The sequence below is a fragment of the Hakea prostrata genome, chromosome 3 (assembly GCF_041222555.1).
Source record: "Hakea prostrata isolate BN-2017 chromosome 3, UWA_Hpros_2, whole genome shotgun sequence".
Taxonomy (NCBI): Eukaryota; Viridiplantae; Streptophyta; class Magnoliopsida; order Proteales; family Proteaceae; genus Hakea; species Hakea prostrata.
The window spans coordinates 15,871,337-15,888,620 of record NC_142602.1 but is presented as its reverse complement, the minus strand read 5'-3'; the positions used below and the strand labels follow the sequence as shown (position 1 = coordinate 15,888,620).

Genomic DNA, 17,284 nt, shown 5'->3' with positions numbered 1-17,284 from the left:
TGTTAAAAAAATTTTCAGGGTGTGTAAACATAATTTTAGACTATGTATAATTTGTTTATTTTTTTAATCAAGAAATAATATGAAAAGAATTTAGTGAGATTTCTTTTTCTTTAATTATATAAGATATATGAATTATTTTATTTTATTTTGGTAGAAAGGTTCATGGATCAGTGCTAAATATCTTTTGATGACCTGTTAATAAGTGATAACGAATGTAACAAATAATTAAATAAAGCTCTATCCTCTATGTATTAAGTAATTATTTATTTTAATATTTAAATAGAAATTTGTGGGGGCACGTGCATGTCACGGCTTTTCTTCCCACAAGGCATCCTTCTTGCCTTTCCCTCTTCTTTCTGGTTAACCAGGCAACCTTCTTGCCTTAAAAAGGTCATAGGCCGTAAAATCATGCAAGTGTAATTTGTGAAATTTAGAGATTACTTTTAAATATGGCACTGACACGTGTTCCTAAATATTTAGAATCTCTTAAGAGTTCAGTCTGCCGGTTCAAGCATTCTCCGGTTTGGGTTGAGTTGGTTTCAGTATGAAAATGGGGAATACAAGAAAATATATCCAAAAATGAAAGTTAGAGTTTCAGAGTGAAAAATCTGACTTTCTGATGGTTTATGGGTTGTTATATTTTAGTGGGATGTATCTATTTGTTTTCAATCCTGGTTTAGACTGGTTTGATTTGGTTCAGACTGGTTTATCCGGTCAAACGCAGCTTTGACAATAGCCTATCAGCAAAGCATGCATCTTGCACTGATTGGAGGAGGGGGAGTACATGCTACATAGACAAGAGGACCCCATCGAAGCCAGATTGCTTCTTCTAATCCAGAAAGAAAAAGTCAAATTGCTTCCAAGCCAGTACTTCCAGAATCAAGAGTCGGGAAAAAAGGATTTGCTTAGCTAATAGTAAAATAATACCCAACCAGAAAAGCAACAAAAGCGACAAATCTATCCCTTTCCAAACCAGTATAGAAGGATGGGAATCTAATCACCTCTTGTAGTTTGAGCTCTTCCTAACTACTGAACATCCAGAAAAGAACGACGGAGAAAGGAAACAGTACTTCCAAAGCTGCTTTCTTGCTTTCTTGCACTACAGGACATAAGGTAGGTGTCTCTTGTGGGCTCTCCAGAAAGATTCATGGATGTGAAGTTAATAACAGCTTGTGATCAAGGAACACAGGTACCCACTTCAGCTCCTTAGTTGTTTCATGATTCTGAGTTCTTCTAAACATCAAAGAAGTATGGTTCCCAGAAAACAAGCAGAACCATCTCTCAGTTTCTTTCCCTTTTTTTACTTCAAAAAAGTTTTAGAGTTTCCGCTTCCCATGTCTTCTCACACATCCTTGATTCCTCAAAATCCAATCTCTCTTCTCCTTCTGGTTACCCTTCTCTTGGGTTCTGCTCTTCCATTTTCTTCATCTCTCTCCAGTGTTGCGATCAGTAATGTCTCAAATCAAACATACATCTGTGCATTGACTGGAGAGACATCTCTCAACTGTACTAGCTTCACTTCTGGTCTACAGAGTCCAATTCCACCCACCAATGTTTCAGTTTATGGAATTGCAGCAGGGAACGACTTCATCTGTTATATGACTTATACATCTCTCACTTCTGCTAATTGCTCTGTTGGTTGCTGGAGATTCTCCACTAATGATACTAGTCCTGCATACAAGAGAATCTACCATGGACCTATGCTCAGCGATTTGGATGCTAGGAACTCTCACCTATGTGGAATCGTCAATGGATCAAACAGTCTGATCTGTTGGCAATGGCCAGATTTCACTCCCCCCAATGTGCAAAACCTCACCCGCATCTCAGTCGGGGAAGATTTCGTTTGTGGGTTACTCGGAACAGGGCAAGTTAAGTGCTTTGGAAACAATACAAGCATCGTCGGCAGAGAACCAGCAGGTGTATATGAGTCCATTGCTGCTGGGGTGAATCAAGCTTGTGTGATTTCGATCGATGGCACCGCAATCAGCTGTTGGGGCCAAACACCAATGACAAACCTTACTGGAGGCTTCAATTCGTTGGCTTTGGGCAACAACACCGGCTGTGCTCATCTTTCCAATTCCACAGTTTTTTGTTGGGGAGAGAACAATTTCAAGCTGCCGACGAGCCTGGAAGGAAACTTATTTCTGTCAATTACAGGGAAAAGCAATGTTTTTTGTGGTGTGATGATGAGAGATTTCTCATTAATCTGCTGGGGTGGTGAGAATTCGACTTCTTCTTCGGTGGTTTTCAATAGCGTAATGGCTGGACCTTGTCAACAAAGTTGTTCATGTGGAAAGATGCCTGATTACGGAAACTTCTGCAGCAGCGGCTATATTTGTCTGCCATGCCGGCCCCGGCCATCGCCGCCGCCTCCTACCCGGCCTTCGCTGCCTCCACCTGCTTCATCGCCGCCGGCTTTGACGACGGCTGGTCAAAATCCGATCAACAACATCGATCTCGCGGTAGGCTGCGTAGGTACGGCGGCGATACTATTTCTAGTTTGCTTTTATTGCTATAGATATTTCAAGAAAAGGGTTTTGAAAGAACGATTTAATCAATCACATGATCTGCAATGTTCAACTCAAATTTATCCACTCCCAGAGAATTCTTCAACCAGAGGATCTAGCTCTGATCCTCCAAAGATAAATCAGAGGCTAATCAGCGATGCAGGTAGCGGCAAAGTTCAGAGATTCACATTGGAAGAACTCCGACAGGCCACCGATCATTTCTCCGACGGACATAAAATCGGTGGTGGAGGTTACGGATCGGTGTATCGGGCGACACTTGAAGACGGGCGAGAAATAGCGATAAAGCGAGCAGAGATAACGGTTTCAAATTCTCCATTATATGCATGTAAGAAGCAAGATGGCAAGGGCCATGCATTTTGTTCAGAGGTAGCGCTTCTCTCTCGTCTCAATCACAAGAACCTTGTTCAGCTTTTTGGCTATTGCAATGAGGCAAATGAGCAATTGCTTGTTTATGAGTTCATGGTTAATGGCAGTCTCCATGATCACCTCCATAATTTCACCGATTCGCCAGTATTAAATTCGTGGGCGACCCGGATCAAGATCGCCCTCGATGCAGCGAGGGGAATCGAGTATCTCCACACTTATGCCGTTCCACAAATTATTCACCGTGATATTAAAACATCCAACATTTTACTCAATTGTCAATGGATCGCAAAGGTATCGGATTTCGGCCTTTCGTTAATGGGTCCAGAGGATGACGAGGGACATATATCGCTTTGTGCCGCCGGCACGGTAGGATATATGGATCCTGCCTATTATAAATATCAGCAGTTGACGACGAAGAGTGATGTTTATAGTTTTGGGGTTGTATTGCTAGAATTGTTATCTGGTCTTAAAGCCATACATCCTAACGAGGAGACTGGGTTACCGAGGAATGTGGTAAGTTACATGGTGCCGTATATTGTTAGAGATGAGATACATCGGGTTCTTGATCCGAAGTTGCCACCACCTACGCCGTGTGAGATCGAAGCAGTGGCTTATGTTGGTTATCTCGCTGCTGATTGCGTGGTGACTGACGGCCGAGATCGGCCAACCATGACTGAGATTGTGGATAGTCTTGAAAGAGCATTGGCTGCTTGTCTTACAAACCCTTTCCTCTCAAGATCAACTACTGGTTCATCCATTGTTGATATAGTGTAAACACAATCAAACTTATGCCTCAATGTCTCATTTGGAAGAAAGAGTGAACGATAGGGCAAGAACTGGGTTCAATTCATTCATAGAGAGACTGGTTTCCTCTGGATAAAGAAAGGGTGAGAGATGAAGGAAGGTGTGCAAAGACCCACCAAGCCATTTTTGTCTATACCCTCTTTTTCTTTTTTCTTCCTTTAATTTTGTTCTTTGTCTTTACATTCATTGTATGTTTTGTGTAATTGAACTATACCTACCACACAAGAGGAAATGCTTCGCAGCTGCTCCAAAGACTATTTTAATTTGTTGAAACATTTGATTAGTTGAAAATCTTGTTTTTTTCTTTTCTTTTTTTTTTTTTATTCCATATTTTTGGTCTTCCAAGTCAAAAGGCCAATTTGAACTGAAAAATGATTTGTGGGAATGAAAAGGCAATGAATATATCAAACCCATGAAGGGTCACAATTTTTTGGCAGGATCTTGACTTTTTTTACATGGCATGGTCCTTACCAAATTTTGAATTCACCAACCACTTAACCAAAGAATGGAATTGATTGTGACGATTTAGAATTATTTTTGAGTATCTAAGTTTTAGTCACACTTGATGTGACACAATTAGTTGTATCTTATCTTATAACTGTTGTTTATTCAATTATCATGTATTGCAAGGATCCCATGGAAATTGTGTGAATTGCAAAATCATCTATTCATAATTGTTCAAATGCTAATCTAGAATATTATCTCTTTCTATAAGATACCACTACAAGATTTTTAGAAATTATTTCTTTGTTTATTAAGGATTTTTTTTTAATTCCAATTAAAATTAGAGATTCAACACAAAATTTGTTGTTAGATGGCATCACTTTCACAGGCAGGTTGGCTGGTTTTAATAAAACCATTTCTAAGTTGATACCTACTTATCTGATGTCATGTTTCTCATTTTTGTATTAGGTTTGGTTTGGTTTGATTTGGTTTAAATAGATTTTATTTATTTTTATACTTTTAAAGAGGGAAGAAGCGTGGATTCCATTGGGTGGCGTGGGCGTACAAACCGCTAGAAGGTTTATATTTAACGGCACAACAAAATATTACTTCTTAAACAAGCTTTGGTATTCTTAAGCAACTTAATTGTTTATGGATTTATAATCTATGGGGTAAGTATTTCACTAAACAATGTTAAATCAGCATTGTGTCTTTATCTAGAATAGTGTATGCCAATTATTGAATAGATTTAGTGTGTTTGATTACAATTCAATTGATGCTGACACTAATTTTGATTTCAAATCCATAGAATTGTAGTTCACTAAAATTTGACTATTGGATTACGGGAATTTATCAAGTCCATTTCCTTGTAGATGTGTGCTATGTGTTCTAACATCATATCATATGGTTGAAATCTATTTATAAATCACATCAAAGAGTTGATTGACGTGACTGATGAATGGATTTCAACAATTTGATTAGATGTTGAGACACATGTCACACATTTGTCATAAATGAACCTGATATTGGTCCATTGGATTACCCTGATATTTTGATTGATTCATCTTGAAAGTCGTTTGGTTACTGATGTTACATGAATCAAGGATTTGTATACCTCCTCTTTAAAAAAAGAGGTTTTTTTATATTTAGAATCAATTTGGGGTAATCCATAGGTTTTATTTTTTTCTTTATTTATTTATTTTTTGTCTGAAGATTCAACAATTTTATTAATCAAAGGATTCGAAAGAAGAGAGTGAAAAAAAATTCAGTTTAGATGGCCCTACTACAAGAAGATCAGCAATAATATTTCCATTTGGACTTATGATCTGATACTAAAGAAAAACAGTTGGACAACACTAGAACATCCTCCAAAACATTTTTTGCATCCAATCTAGTGAAGATTCTTCACCATTCAAACCATGAAATTCAAGTAATTCCATTTTTTCCCCTTAAAATCATTACTCTTGTGAATTGCTTAGCAAAAGTAACCTAATGGTTATTACAAATTAGACTCATGATTCCATGGAATTTAGAATTATGAAACCAAACATACTTTTGAGTCCTATGCATGCATGGGATACTTTTTAAATAAAGAACTAAAACTAAAACCATACCATACATTTAAGTATGATAACTCATAATGTATGTATGTTTTTTTCTTCTTTTTTTCCTCTTGGAGATAGGGGAAAGAAAGAACTTTTATTCCACTGAAAGAGAAGAAACATGCCTTGCTAACAGAACAGACTCTTCTTCAACTAGCCCAGCTCTTAGGTAGACATTTATGTCTGGGTTGTGAGATGTGAAACATATATTTTGACATACACTCAGCTATCTTATAAGATGTGTGTGACATTGCCTAACAATTAGAGTCATCATGTGCATTATGCAATGCACTCCCTAAGAGAAGTCTTTTTGTAATTTGGTAGGCTATAAGAGGAATTATGAAATGCAGGGCTATCATTTCAACGGCTGAGCCATGTTTTACCCTTATATTTTCAGCAAGATTTAAAGTATTGGTAAGATGATTTTAAGAGTTGTATCATCCTGTATCGAGTATTGTATCGCTCTGACTAATGTATTTTAGTATAATTTAATAGAGAGACATATCGAGATGTATTGTATTGATTGGGTCAAATATGGATACGTATCGACTAGGATCGTGGGATGCTTCGAACCTTGATTTTCAGCCCATCTCGGCTGGTACCAGATTTTTTTTTTTTCAAATTTTTTTTGGATATGAGGTTCATCCGAGCCAACTTGTGCGCATCACGATTTACATCCTCAAGGACCTTTTTTTTGTATTAATGCCTCATAAAAAAAAAAAACACGGCCGTTTCCTATTCTTGAGGGGAACTTGGTAAGCAAGAATTAAATTTTAATGAATTAGAATTCAGAAATTTCTCCGATTCGGCTTCTGCTCTGTATGCCCAAATTAAGGGAGAGGAAATCAAGAGAGGAAGAGAAGAACGGAGAGGTATGGCTTGCTTTTCAAATTTCCCAGTTATAGCAAGTTCACCTCCTCAACCTTCTTCATCTTCTCTTCCTCCTTCCTCTTCCGCTAAAACCCTCAAGCTTCTCAGCTCCACTACCCCACTATCGTCATCTCCTGCCATGTCTAGGGTCTCTTTCTCTTTCAATGAAGACTTCGCCATCCGTCGCTCCACAAATTCCTTCTCCATTTCTGCCCAGAATGTCCCGGTAAGCACTTGGGTGTTTTTTTCTTCTTCCCCTTCAATTTAGCTTCAATTTCAATTCTTACCCGGGTTTCAAAATTTATGCCCTCTGCATATAATTTTTCTCGGATAATTCGATGATTATACTCATCTGATTCCTTTGATTAGTCATCGGTTATGTACTATGACAGAGCGTGGCAACCGTTGACCCAAAGCCGCTGAGGATTATGATATCTGGGGCTCCTGCATCAGGGAAAGGAACACAGTGCGAGTTAATCACCCAGAAGGTACGTTTTGAGCTCAAATTTTGTTTATAAGGTAAGAGTATTACACAGATATTTGCTCTCCCTTATTTGTGCCTAAAACGTTGTCGGTGATGGTTGTGATAGCTTCTTGGGACATTATAGTTTAAGCTGTTCATGCGGCATCACATATTTTACAAGTACTCTGATTAGGGTAAGAAAATATATTTTTTGAAATAAACATCTAATATGATTTTGGTGGGTCAATTTGTTTTCTCAAATAGAGATGAACCTACTAAGCTTGAACTTCTGTTTCGGAAGAACTTCGATATGGATTCATATATTTCAATGTTAAAGGCCCCTTGGCTTAATTCTTCCATCTGTATTAGCCCTACAAGCTTAATCCAAGAGTTTCTAGCAATTGCTCCTTAAAAGCTCATGTTTCCCATAACCCAACTGCTGCTTTCTTCAGAAGTTGAGAACCATATACTACAAAAAGAGGAGGTGGGGCAAAAAGAAATATGAAAGCTGAAGATCAGATTGAGGTTTTGGATGCAATGACGACCAGTTTATTCATTGGTTCGTGATTTTAATGTATTTACTACAGTACTCTTGGTGGTCTTTGAACTGAAGATGAGATTTTTAATATCCCATATTGGATTAGATATTGCATGCCCCTCCCTCCACAAAGAAAAAAAGAAGAAGGATTAGGTATCTGTAACTGCCTGAATGCATGTTGTGGTTCTATCTTGTGAACATGCCTATCAATATATCTACATTTAATGGCCTATTTTCTCATTGTTCGTCCATCACCCTGGTCAATAGAATGTGCATGACAATCTTCGTTTGGATGTTGATATTCATTCTTCCATTTATTTCGCTATCCATCAATTTTTCATGTCTTGCATTGTTGTGTTAGCGACCGTTTTTTTACTTTGTGAGTGTCTTATGTTTGGATCACTCTCTGAAGAAAAACAGATTGAACCAAATGATACTCGTATATGCAGTATGGGTTGGTGCATATTGCTGCTGGAGACTTATTGAGGGCAGAAGTGGCTGCTGGTAGTGAAAATGGAAAGCGAGCCAAGGAATATATGGAGAAAGGGCAGTTGGTGCCCAATGAAATAGTTGTCATGGTAGAGTCATATCTACTCCCTTGATAGCTTCATTTGACTAGTTAATGTTGTAATTTAATTGAAGAATCCATGTAGTGACCAAATTTATAGTTGAGATGAAGCTGAGTCGAGTTACATGTTGGAATTTAATTGACACGCATGGATAATCTAGATGGTGAAGGAGCGTCTCTTGAAGTCTGATTCTCAAGAAAAGGGATGGCTTTTAGATGGATATCCAAGGAGCGTATCACAGGCAATGGCTCTTGAGGAACTTGGGATCTGCCCAGAACTTTTTATTCTTCTGGATGTAAGTCACTTCTGTTCAAGTGTTATCTAGTTTCAATAATTTTTCTTGCTCATTTGATGACCTTTAAGTCTATTGTTCTGCTCTGAAGCATCATTTTTCTTTAGAAGAAACAGCTTATGTTGTGGGTTAAGGGATCACAATTCAAATTCAGATTCACAAGCTGCATGGAAACAAATTGGATGTATCTTTGTCAGGATAGAGCTCTATCTTCAAGTGTATCACAATCAAATTGGAGTCTATTCAAAATCATTTGTAATATACTTTATTAAATACAAGAATTGTCTCTAAATATGATAGGAAAAACATTCTATCCAATAACAGTTTCTTACTTGGTATCAGCCTAAGCTATGAGCACCATCTTCAATCCTGTTTAGCTTTCCTTCTCTTCACAGTAACACTGATTCTTCTACAGTGACCACTAACAGCACCTCACCCATTATTTCTCCCCACAACATCCCTGGCCCTTAATTTTTAACAGATACCAAAAGGAAAAGTGGGTTGAAACAGGTGCCTTCACCGAGTGTGTGCCTCAATTTTGACCCTTGTGAAGGGCCATCTGGCCAATCCTAACTACTGGTTTGATTATAGTTTTGTTGGTGACATGTCAAGTTCTATTGCAACTTCAATAATGTGGCAACTTTCGAACTAGCCTGTCTGTTTTTGAATTGCAACACTGTTTTGATCTTTCATAGACTTCTCCATCATTTTTCACCCTCCTTTTTGCCACATGGAAGACTCTGTTTGGTTGAAATACCACATCACAGCTACATGAAGGATCATGTGGCCTACCTATGCCCGGCATTTTATTTCCCAGCTAGGAAACGGCACAGTTATAACCTGCCTGAACAACCAGGCTGGTGAAAGGGCTGTTCTAATACTGAGTTCCCTAGTATCAATTAGTTCACGTCGACTTACATATGGGGGATAAGCTTCCCATATAACATGAATTTGATGTTACAGGTTTCCGAAGAGAGTCTTGTTGAGAGAGTGGTTGGTCGAAGGCTTGATCCAGTTACTGGAAAGATATATCATCTCAAATATTCTCCCCCAGAGACTGAAGAAATCGCTGCCAGGTTGACCCAGCGTTTTGATGATACTGAAGAAAAGGTATGTTTTACACAATTTGGCCTTGCTACAATAATATATATTTGAAAGAACAGATCTTCTTTTTCTACTTCTGTGTGCCAGTATGCCCTTTTATGTTTTATCAATTTGGATTAATTTTCTTGAGTATCCATCAATCAGTGTCTCAATTCCCACTTAACTAGGAATCATCCCTACTCCCTGGGATCTTGTACGAACCTGTCCTGCTATAGCACTATATCTAGATCCATATCTTTGCAAAGCATATGGTTGAATGGATGTAAGATTGTTGCTTTCATTTGTGTCCTTTCTTCTGAATATTGTGATGGCTCTTTTGTTGGCCTATGGTTAGGTGAAATTACGATTGAAGACTCATCATCAGAACGTAGAAGAAGTACTTTCAATATATGAAGATGTAACAATCAAGGTATGTAACTGGCAATTATTCTTAGTATACTGAGTATCGATGCACAAGAAACGTGGCTATAGAGATTCCTGAAATTGCATAGGTCTAGTCCTTAGTTGTCAAGTGGCTGGCGCCTTGCAACAAGTACAACGCATGTGGTTCATAGAATTTTCATTATTCTTCTTGCTTCAGTCTCTGAGGGAGTAAGGAAGTAACAGTATTGTATGGTTTGTGGGACTGCTGAGACTTGAGAGTTTCAAGCTTTTTGAGGTATGGGCTAGGAGGGGAAGGATAAATATAACTTTGCTAACAAACTTGGGGGAAAAGAATTGCTGATCTGGAAATGGAAAGCAACATGACTTTTGATGATAAACGAGAAGAAAGTGGAGTTCTGTATCCATTTGTCTAAAGCATTTGACAATGCTGACTACTTATTGAGAAATATTTGATTCTGTGATAAAAAATTTAGAATTTCTGTAGCTTCTTCCTATATTGGATCCTTAAGAAAATTCCTGAGTTCTTCAAAGATGATGAGGAATGGAGGCTTCGTATAGTTGCTCACGTCTCATCAGAACTTGGAACGGTAGGACCATTTAGTTGGTAACAGGAAAAGCTTCCTGCAACGGCTATTCTGTCAAACGTTTCTGAGCTCCCTCTAGCACCTTGGTATGCTTTTGTGATTGAGTTATCCTATTCAAGTAAACATAGCATAGTTCCTTGTTTGACAGTGGCAGTACTATGGCTTGTTTGCGTGTGTGCCACCTTGGCCCTAGGAGCCCTTGTTTCCTGAATCTAATTAGGTTTTTTTTTTTTTCCAAATACAAAGACAGATGATCTTGACTGTACTTTCCGCAACTATCCTGGCACCTTAAAGGCGCTGTAGCTTGTCCTAATGGGGCCAACTTCCCCTTCTCTTTGAAGCTCTGAGGTCAAATTGGAGCAAACTTCTGTCTTTTCAATGGTTCTTGCAGTATTATGTTTGAACCTGGAATCAGAGTTTGGTCATGCATCTTTTGGATGTTCCATCTCCTGCTGCAATTGCAGGGCATCTCAAGTGATGTTCTTGCTATAGGAATGCTTCTTCAGCGCCAACTAGAATTCCAGGCGTCATAAGGATATTCTCACATTCTATGCTCTTTGATGTGAGGCTTATACAGTGCCCTTGTCCTTGCTATAGTGTTATACATTCAACTGCTTTTAAAACCGGCACCCTTTGATTGGCCAATGTATGCCCGAGAAATTCTCTCAACAGCCCCCAGCAAAGGTTTATTACTTGCTTAGTAATGCTTCTATCCTTAAATATCCCCCAGAAGTTCCATGGTGTGCAACAGTGTGTGAGGTATGAAAAATCTTACTTCATAGGATGAGAAGGTATGATACTCTATCATAGCCAGGCACACTGATAATGTTTGAATAAAAGACACTCGGAATTTGGGTGAGATTGCAACTCAAAGACAAGTGTTTGTTTAAGCTTAATGATGCTTAGCTACAAGAACTGTCAAAAAGTCAACTGATTGTTTTGTCTTGCATATTTCTCTCTTTTGTGCTTGAAAAAGGTTGTCAGCTTAAATTGATTTGTATTAGCTGTGATTCTCAAAAGATACCCAATGTGTGAGGGGCATTGTAACAACTATCTTGGTGATGCATATTGTGAGTTTTATTAGTTCATTCAATGATCATAGGTTGATGGGAATGTATCGAAGGACGAAGTTTTTGCACAGATTGATAGTGCTTTGTCTGGACTCGTGGAGCGAAAAGGACTTCAACATTCTTGCATCAAGCATGATGCTTAGACAGCTAATAATACCTACTTCTGTTGAAACATGCAAAGGATAACCGGATATTGTGTTTTCTTAATAATGAGTACATTGGGTGATTCTCCTGCAACACTATATTGGTTTATTTATTATTTGTCTTTTTTAAACTTTTTTATCCGATACTAGTGTAAATTGTTCCCTGAATCGGAAGTTCCAAAGTCTAGTGTCAGTTGTTGTTATGGTGACTCCTTCTCATAGATAAACTCCTCTACTCTTGCTTTTGGAATCTGATGGAAGCTTCAAATTGAGTTCTGGTACTTGTTACCTGAAATAAATGGATCTTTAACAACCACTTATAAGAGCATCTGTGCTGCCTCAAGCATGCTTTAGCAAATGGATACTCCTGATCTTATTATAATATTATCGACCTTTTACACTTTCAATGCTAACTGTTACAGATTTTCTTTTTTAATTTTAAAACCACTGGTATGTGTAAAAGAGTAGAGAAAACCAAAGGACTTGCTCCTGATAATTTCATGGTTTATTAAAATGCATTGGGAGGGCTTACTGGACATTTGTTTAGTGTTGGAATGTAGAGGGACTCATAATATATTGGTGGGCATATCTATATTTGTAATATTATTATATTTATCTATTTTCGTGAAGGGGAGGTTGAACCTGCTTCTAATGGTGGTTGATGTTAGATTCTGGGTTTATAACTTGGTATGAAGATCCATTTTCTTCTGTTTACTCATCAAAATGCCTTCTAGAGCTAGATCTGAAATCTGTGTGTGAAATGAAGGGGATTCTTGAGAATTCCACAATGAAAACTTTAATGGGTCAGATTGAAAAAGGAAAATGAAAAAGAGCACTAAAAATGGTACGCATCTTTTTTTCTTCTTTTCCCACTAGAAATTCTTGAAGAATTTTTTTTTTTTAATGGAGAAAATCCAAATGCAGATGCAGGGTCGTCATCTCCTAATTTTATTTTGAAGTTATGTAGAAGCCAATAGAGATGTAGGTCGGTCATTTATTTTGCTACTCAAATTGCATTTTTTTACAATAAATATACATAAATTAAAATTTTTTTTTTTTGCTGGGAATTTTCTAAAAAATTTAAGAAATTGTATGGAGCAAATGATCAGATGTGGGCACTTAAGCGATCTATATACAGGGGAAGATAAAAAAGAATGATTAAAGGAAGTCTGGAAAGATAATGTTTCTGTTCATTTCCAGTTTTGAAGTAAAGAACAGTTACTGCTATTTCCATGCATTTTCCCTATTTCTCACTGTTTCTGAGTGCTACAATCATGTAAAGTTACATAAAGAAAAAAAATTGCAACAACCAAGAGTTGAACAAGAAAGACGCTTTAAGATTTTAAGATTTCAAAATAGGAGTTTGTCATATAGAAAAGACGAGACTATTTCATCTTCTTTCCAGAAGAAGCAATTTTTCTTTTTTCTTTGTTTGTGAGAAATACCAATTAGATGTTCTCAAGATGGGCTCAAAGCTGTGCCGAAGCACCAATATGTTTAAAAATGCTAAAAAATAAAACAAAACAACACAGATACAAGAGCCATTACCATTTAGCCTCGAAGTAGCAGAAATTTTGGTGGATTTTCTAATTTATATATAACTCAAATGAGTAGCACTGATGCCTAAACCCAATTTGTAGAAACTTGGGCAATTCCAGCTTCTTTATGATACAGCTTTCCATTCGAGATCCACATCCTAAAAATATATGCTTCAGACCCTCAAATCTCTACTGTACTTAAAGAAAAGTGGACACCTCTGGGACGGGTATTCTGCTTCAGGATCAATGCAGCTATTGCCTCCACCAACCTCTTAGATTATCTATTATGATCTAAAAGCACAAGATGACGAGAAGAAATCAATGAGGATGTCCATTGCTGAAGCAAAGATTATAATTCACATTTTACAAGAAAACAATAGCAAGCATGATGAACATGCATGTGGGATATTTGAATATTATAATTCATCCCATCCTTGGGAATTTGATCTTTCCTAACAAGTGGTGCAACCAATTAGATCCTACTTAAGAGCATATCAGATTTTTGCTTATCAAATAACAGCTAGGTGCTGGTCCTGACTCAAATTGGTTTGACTGAATGATCTGCCCTCCTTGAGAACATAATTAATCAATGCAACAATGAAACTAAATAGTGAAGTGCAGTACTTTACTAGGCATAATGATTTTTCTTTTTTTTTTTGGGGAGGGGGGGGGGGGACTTTATACATTAATAGGATTCACAACTCAAAATCAGGTAAGGAAATGTAAACCATACAAGAAAGAAAAAAAATCAGCACTAAAGACTATCCGAGAATTACCTTTATTTCAGTTTAATTATAACCAACAAGAAGTCCTTATCTGACTTCACCATTCTCTTCTTGATCCACCCAAGCTGAAAGTATTGAACTAGACATAAAACCATCCACAAGCAATCACAGAGAACTAAAGCATGGGATTCAATAGAATGTACTGCAATAGTATTTTATATCATAGGGATGTCTGGAAGAAAGACTGACATATGATTAGTAACTGTAAGCAAATAGATGAATGCCATTTTACGAGTATAAATCCGGCAATCCAGGTGAGTACTGTTCATTACCTCTGGTACTTTTTCCACAGTCATGATACAATTAACCCGATGGACAAGATGGGAATTACCTTCTGCTCCAATGCTCATCCACTAGGAATCCATATACAGGTTATCAATCAATATAAATGAATAAATGAATATGAATAAGTACACGGAGTCCCACATCCTTTCCCTGCTCAAGGTCAACGTGAATGGATCAATCCACTTTGTTATCAGTCATTCTGTTACATCTTTAGATAGTATGGATTGAAAAACCTCCAGTTCATCCATAGAATAAGGAGGCTTTCTTCTCCGAATCAAAATCATGATCACCCAGGCCTTTTTGTACTCTGCTTTCCTCCGAAGGCCATCGAGTAGATTACGGATGGTATCCACACTAGGGTACCAGTTCCTCTCCATGCTATCCTTGCAAATTCTGAATGCTAAACTAAAGTCCTCTGCATTACATTCATAATGTATCAATGTCTGGAAAATCATCCGATTGGGTTTGTAACCCTTATTGCACAATGCATTATAAACCCTTCTCGCCATCTCATGATAACCAGCCCGATAAAAGCCCTTGATAACCAAATTAATAGTTACCTCATCGGGACTTATGCCAACTAACTGCATCTTAGTCATCAATGCATTAGCTTTCCATGCTAGTCTGTGATTAACCAAATGTTGAATCCTAGCATTGAAGGTGACAACATTTGGAAGGCACCCCTTGTGTACCATTAGATTCCATAACCCATTGGCAATCTCAGGTCTATCATTCTTATAAAAGGCTGATATAAGTGTGGTGTATGTAATTACATCAGGTCGTACTCCTACCTTTTCCATTTGTACCATAATCAAGTAAGCTGAATCCAGTATATGCATATCACAGAAAGCTTTGATGATAATATTGAGAGAGAAAACATCAGGCAGAATAGAAAACTGCTGTGGAACCTCACTGAGGAAGACTTGAATGGCTTCAAAATCAAGGGCTTGAGCCAAAACCTTGAGAGCAGCATTGAAGGACTTGACAGTCCGTTTGCAGCCGAAGAGATGCATTGTGTAGAATGTCTTAAGGGCATGTTCTGCCATCCCAGCTTTCCCATAAAGCATTATAATACGGACAATGAATCCTTCCCGCCGGCCCTGAGGAAGGGTCTTCTGGTGCTCAAGGAGATTCTCAATGTAATCAAATCTTTTTGCACCAGCTAGACGAGACACAGTGTCCTCAAAGGCAAAACGATTTTCAATAACAAGACGATTGTGAGCATTAGCCTTGAATAAATGGAAGAGCTTTTCTGGATCCCTTTCAGCCTTGAGTTTAACCAATGCTGGAGCATCCAGGGTCTTGGGTATTGAGTTCTCGTTTGAAACAGTGGCAGCAGCAGCAGCTGTAGTGGTTGCAACACAAAATCTGCGAGTGAAACGCAGAGAGAGCATGTTCTAGTTTTCTTCTCAGAGAGCATCCTTCCTGCTCATTAGAAGAGCATCTCTCTACGGAACCTTTTAGCTTGGACCCTAACTGTCATATGCAGACAACAAAAAAAGAAGAAACAAAACTATTCAATCTCAGCAAGTCAGTCATTAGATCGCTAGACTACTAAGACAACTATTTTGTAAATAAGAAGGAATAAAGTTCCATTCTCTCTGGCACCAAAGAGAAAAAAAAAATCCATTTTCTCATGCATAAATTAATACGGAATGACATCCCCATATCCCTACCTAGACCGAAAATCAAATCGATAGGAGATGATACCCAAATTTAATATCGAAAACAAAACATAACCCCATTATCTGGTTCCCACATTCCGTGAACTACAAAACAGTAATGTTAATTCGTTTCTCTTGATGGATGAATACTCTGTTAGCAGAGAAAACCCAAAACCCAAAAACCAACAGCCGACAGAAATATGGAAGAAAAGAAGATTACGAAGAAGCTGAACTTCGACAATAAACTGTGGAAATAGTAGGTGTTCGAAAAGAATCACAGGGAGGGTGTCGAATGATTTCGTGAGATCAATCTATTGAAAGAATCCAATGGCAATCATTCATCAATCGCAAGAAACCAAGTGATTTCCTAAGATCAAAGTTTAGAATGACGAGCTTTAATCGATTATATTAAAAAAAAAAAAAAAAACACGTACCTGTGATCTGCTAGCATTTGAAGAAGAAGGAAAGAAAAAACGATTAAGAATTTAACTAACTTAAGCCTTGAAGCCCTGAGCAGCCATATGCGCGTAAGTCTTCTTGACCAAAACCAGGAGAGGAAGAAGAAAACGAAATGGCGCAAAGCTAAGCCCTAATACGAATTTCAATCCACCTGGTCCCCCCCACGCAGCACGTCGGGCCGGGACGGTCTCGGTCCTGCCTGGTTGGGCTACCGGTCCAAAAACGTTGGACCTAGTTTGGCCGGTTCAGCATTCGGTCTGGTCCAGTCTTGGACCATGTCAGGCTGTGTCGATTTTCGGTTTATTTTTAGGAAGTGAACCAGATAAGGCTTTTTGCAAACAGCTTTGATTTGTTTCGTCATTTCCATAAATAAAAAAGTATGTCTCAAAATTAAGTCAAAGAGGGACACTTGACCCAAATTTCATTCACACATAACTTTTAATTCCTTCCTGCCTTTCATAAGAATATATATTTTTTAAGTCTCCATTTTTTCATCCGTTTTCAGCACAAATTTTACCAAACGATCAAAATTCTGCTCAGACCACTATTCTTTAATAAAAACGCTAGAAAACGATTCTCCCAAAGAACGTCGTTCTTAGAAAATACCGTTACCAAACATGCACTTAGGGTTTGAGCCTACCAAGTTGATAAACCAAGTTAACAAAAACTCACGTTGGAACTAAAGCAGGATTACTCGGTTGGTAATACTCTCACTGATGGTATATGTGATATCTCCATCCCCAATATACGAAAAACTCTCCCCTATCTCAATCCAACCGCTCATGATATCTTG

At 37.9% G+C, this 17,284-nt stretch overlaps 3 protein-coding genes across 4 annotated transcripts; 2 read left to right on the top strand and 1 right to left on the bottom strand.

Moving 5' to 3' along the window:
- Positions 1-9: 9 nt before the first annotated feature.
- On the top strand, positions 10-3,934 carry LOC149021169 (serine/threonine-protein kinase-like protein CCR4). The gene is made up of 2 exons (XM_089149430.1): positions 10-2,475; positions 2,602-3,934. Exons 1-2 carry the CDS (start codon positions 1,218-1,220, stop codon positions 3,666-3,668), a joined length of 2,325 nt encoding a protein of 774 aa, XP_089005556.1. The 5' UTR covers positions 10-1,217; the 3' UTR covers positions 3,669-3,934.
- A 2,542-nt stretch (positions 3,935-6,476) lies between these two features.
- AMK2 (adenosine monophosphate kinase) lies at positions 6,477-12,322 on the top strand. Its single transcript, XM_089149429.1, has 7 exons — positions 6,477-6,839; positions 7,006-7,101; positions 8,064-8,192; positions 8,344-8,478; positions 9,439-9,585; positions 9,914-9,988; positions 11,650-12,322. Exons 1-7 carry the CDS (start codon positions 6,618-6,620, stop codon positions 11,758-11,760), a joined length of 915 nt encoding a protein of 304 aa, XP_089005555.1. The 5' UTR covers positions 6,477-6,617; the 3' UTR covers positions 11,761-12,322.
- A 418-nt stretch (positions 12,323-12,740) lies between these two features.
- Positions 12,741-16,579, bottom strand: LOC149021167 (Tetratricopeptide repeat (TPR)-like superfamily protein). Of its 2 annotated transcripts, XR_016172291.1 has the most exons (3): positions 16,467-16,579; positions 14,075-15,844; positions 12,741-13,589 (listed from the first exon to the last, which is right to left on the bottom strand). XR_016172291.1 is itself a non-coding variant. In XM_089149428.1 (2 exons), exon 2 carries the CDS (start codon positions 15,760-15,762, stop codon positions 14,563-14,565), a length of 1,200 nt encoding a protein of 399 aa, XP_089005554.1. In that variant the 5' UTR covers positions 15,763-15,844; positions 16,467-16,579; the 3' UTR covers positions 13,973-14,562. The 2 variants fall into 2 exon arrangements, 1 of the variants encoding a protein (XP_089005554.1); XM_089149428.1 differs by lacking the exon at positions 12,741-13,589 and having other exon boundaries at positions 13,973-15,844.
- Between the last annotated feature and the right edge of the window lie 705 nt (positions 16,580-17,284).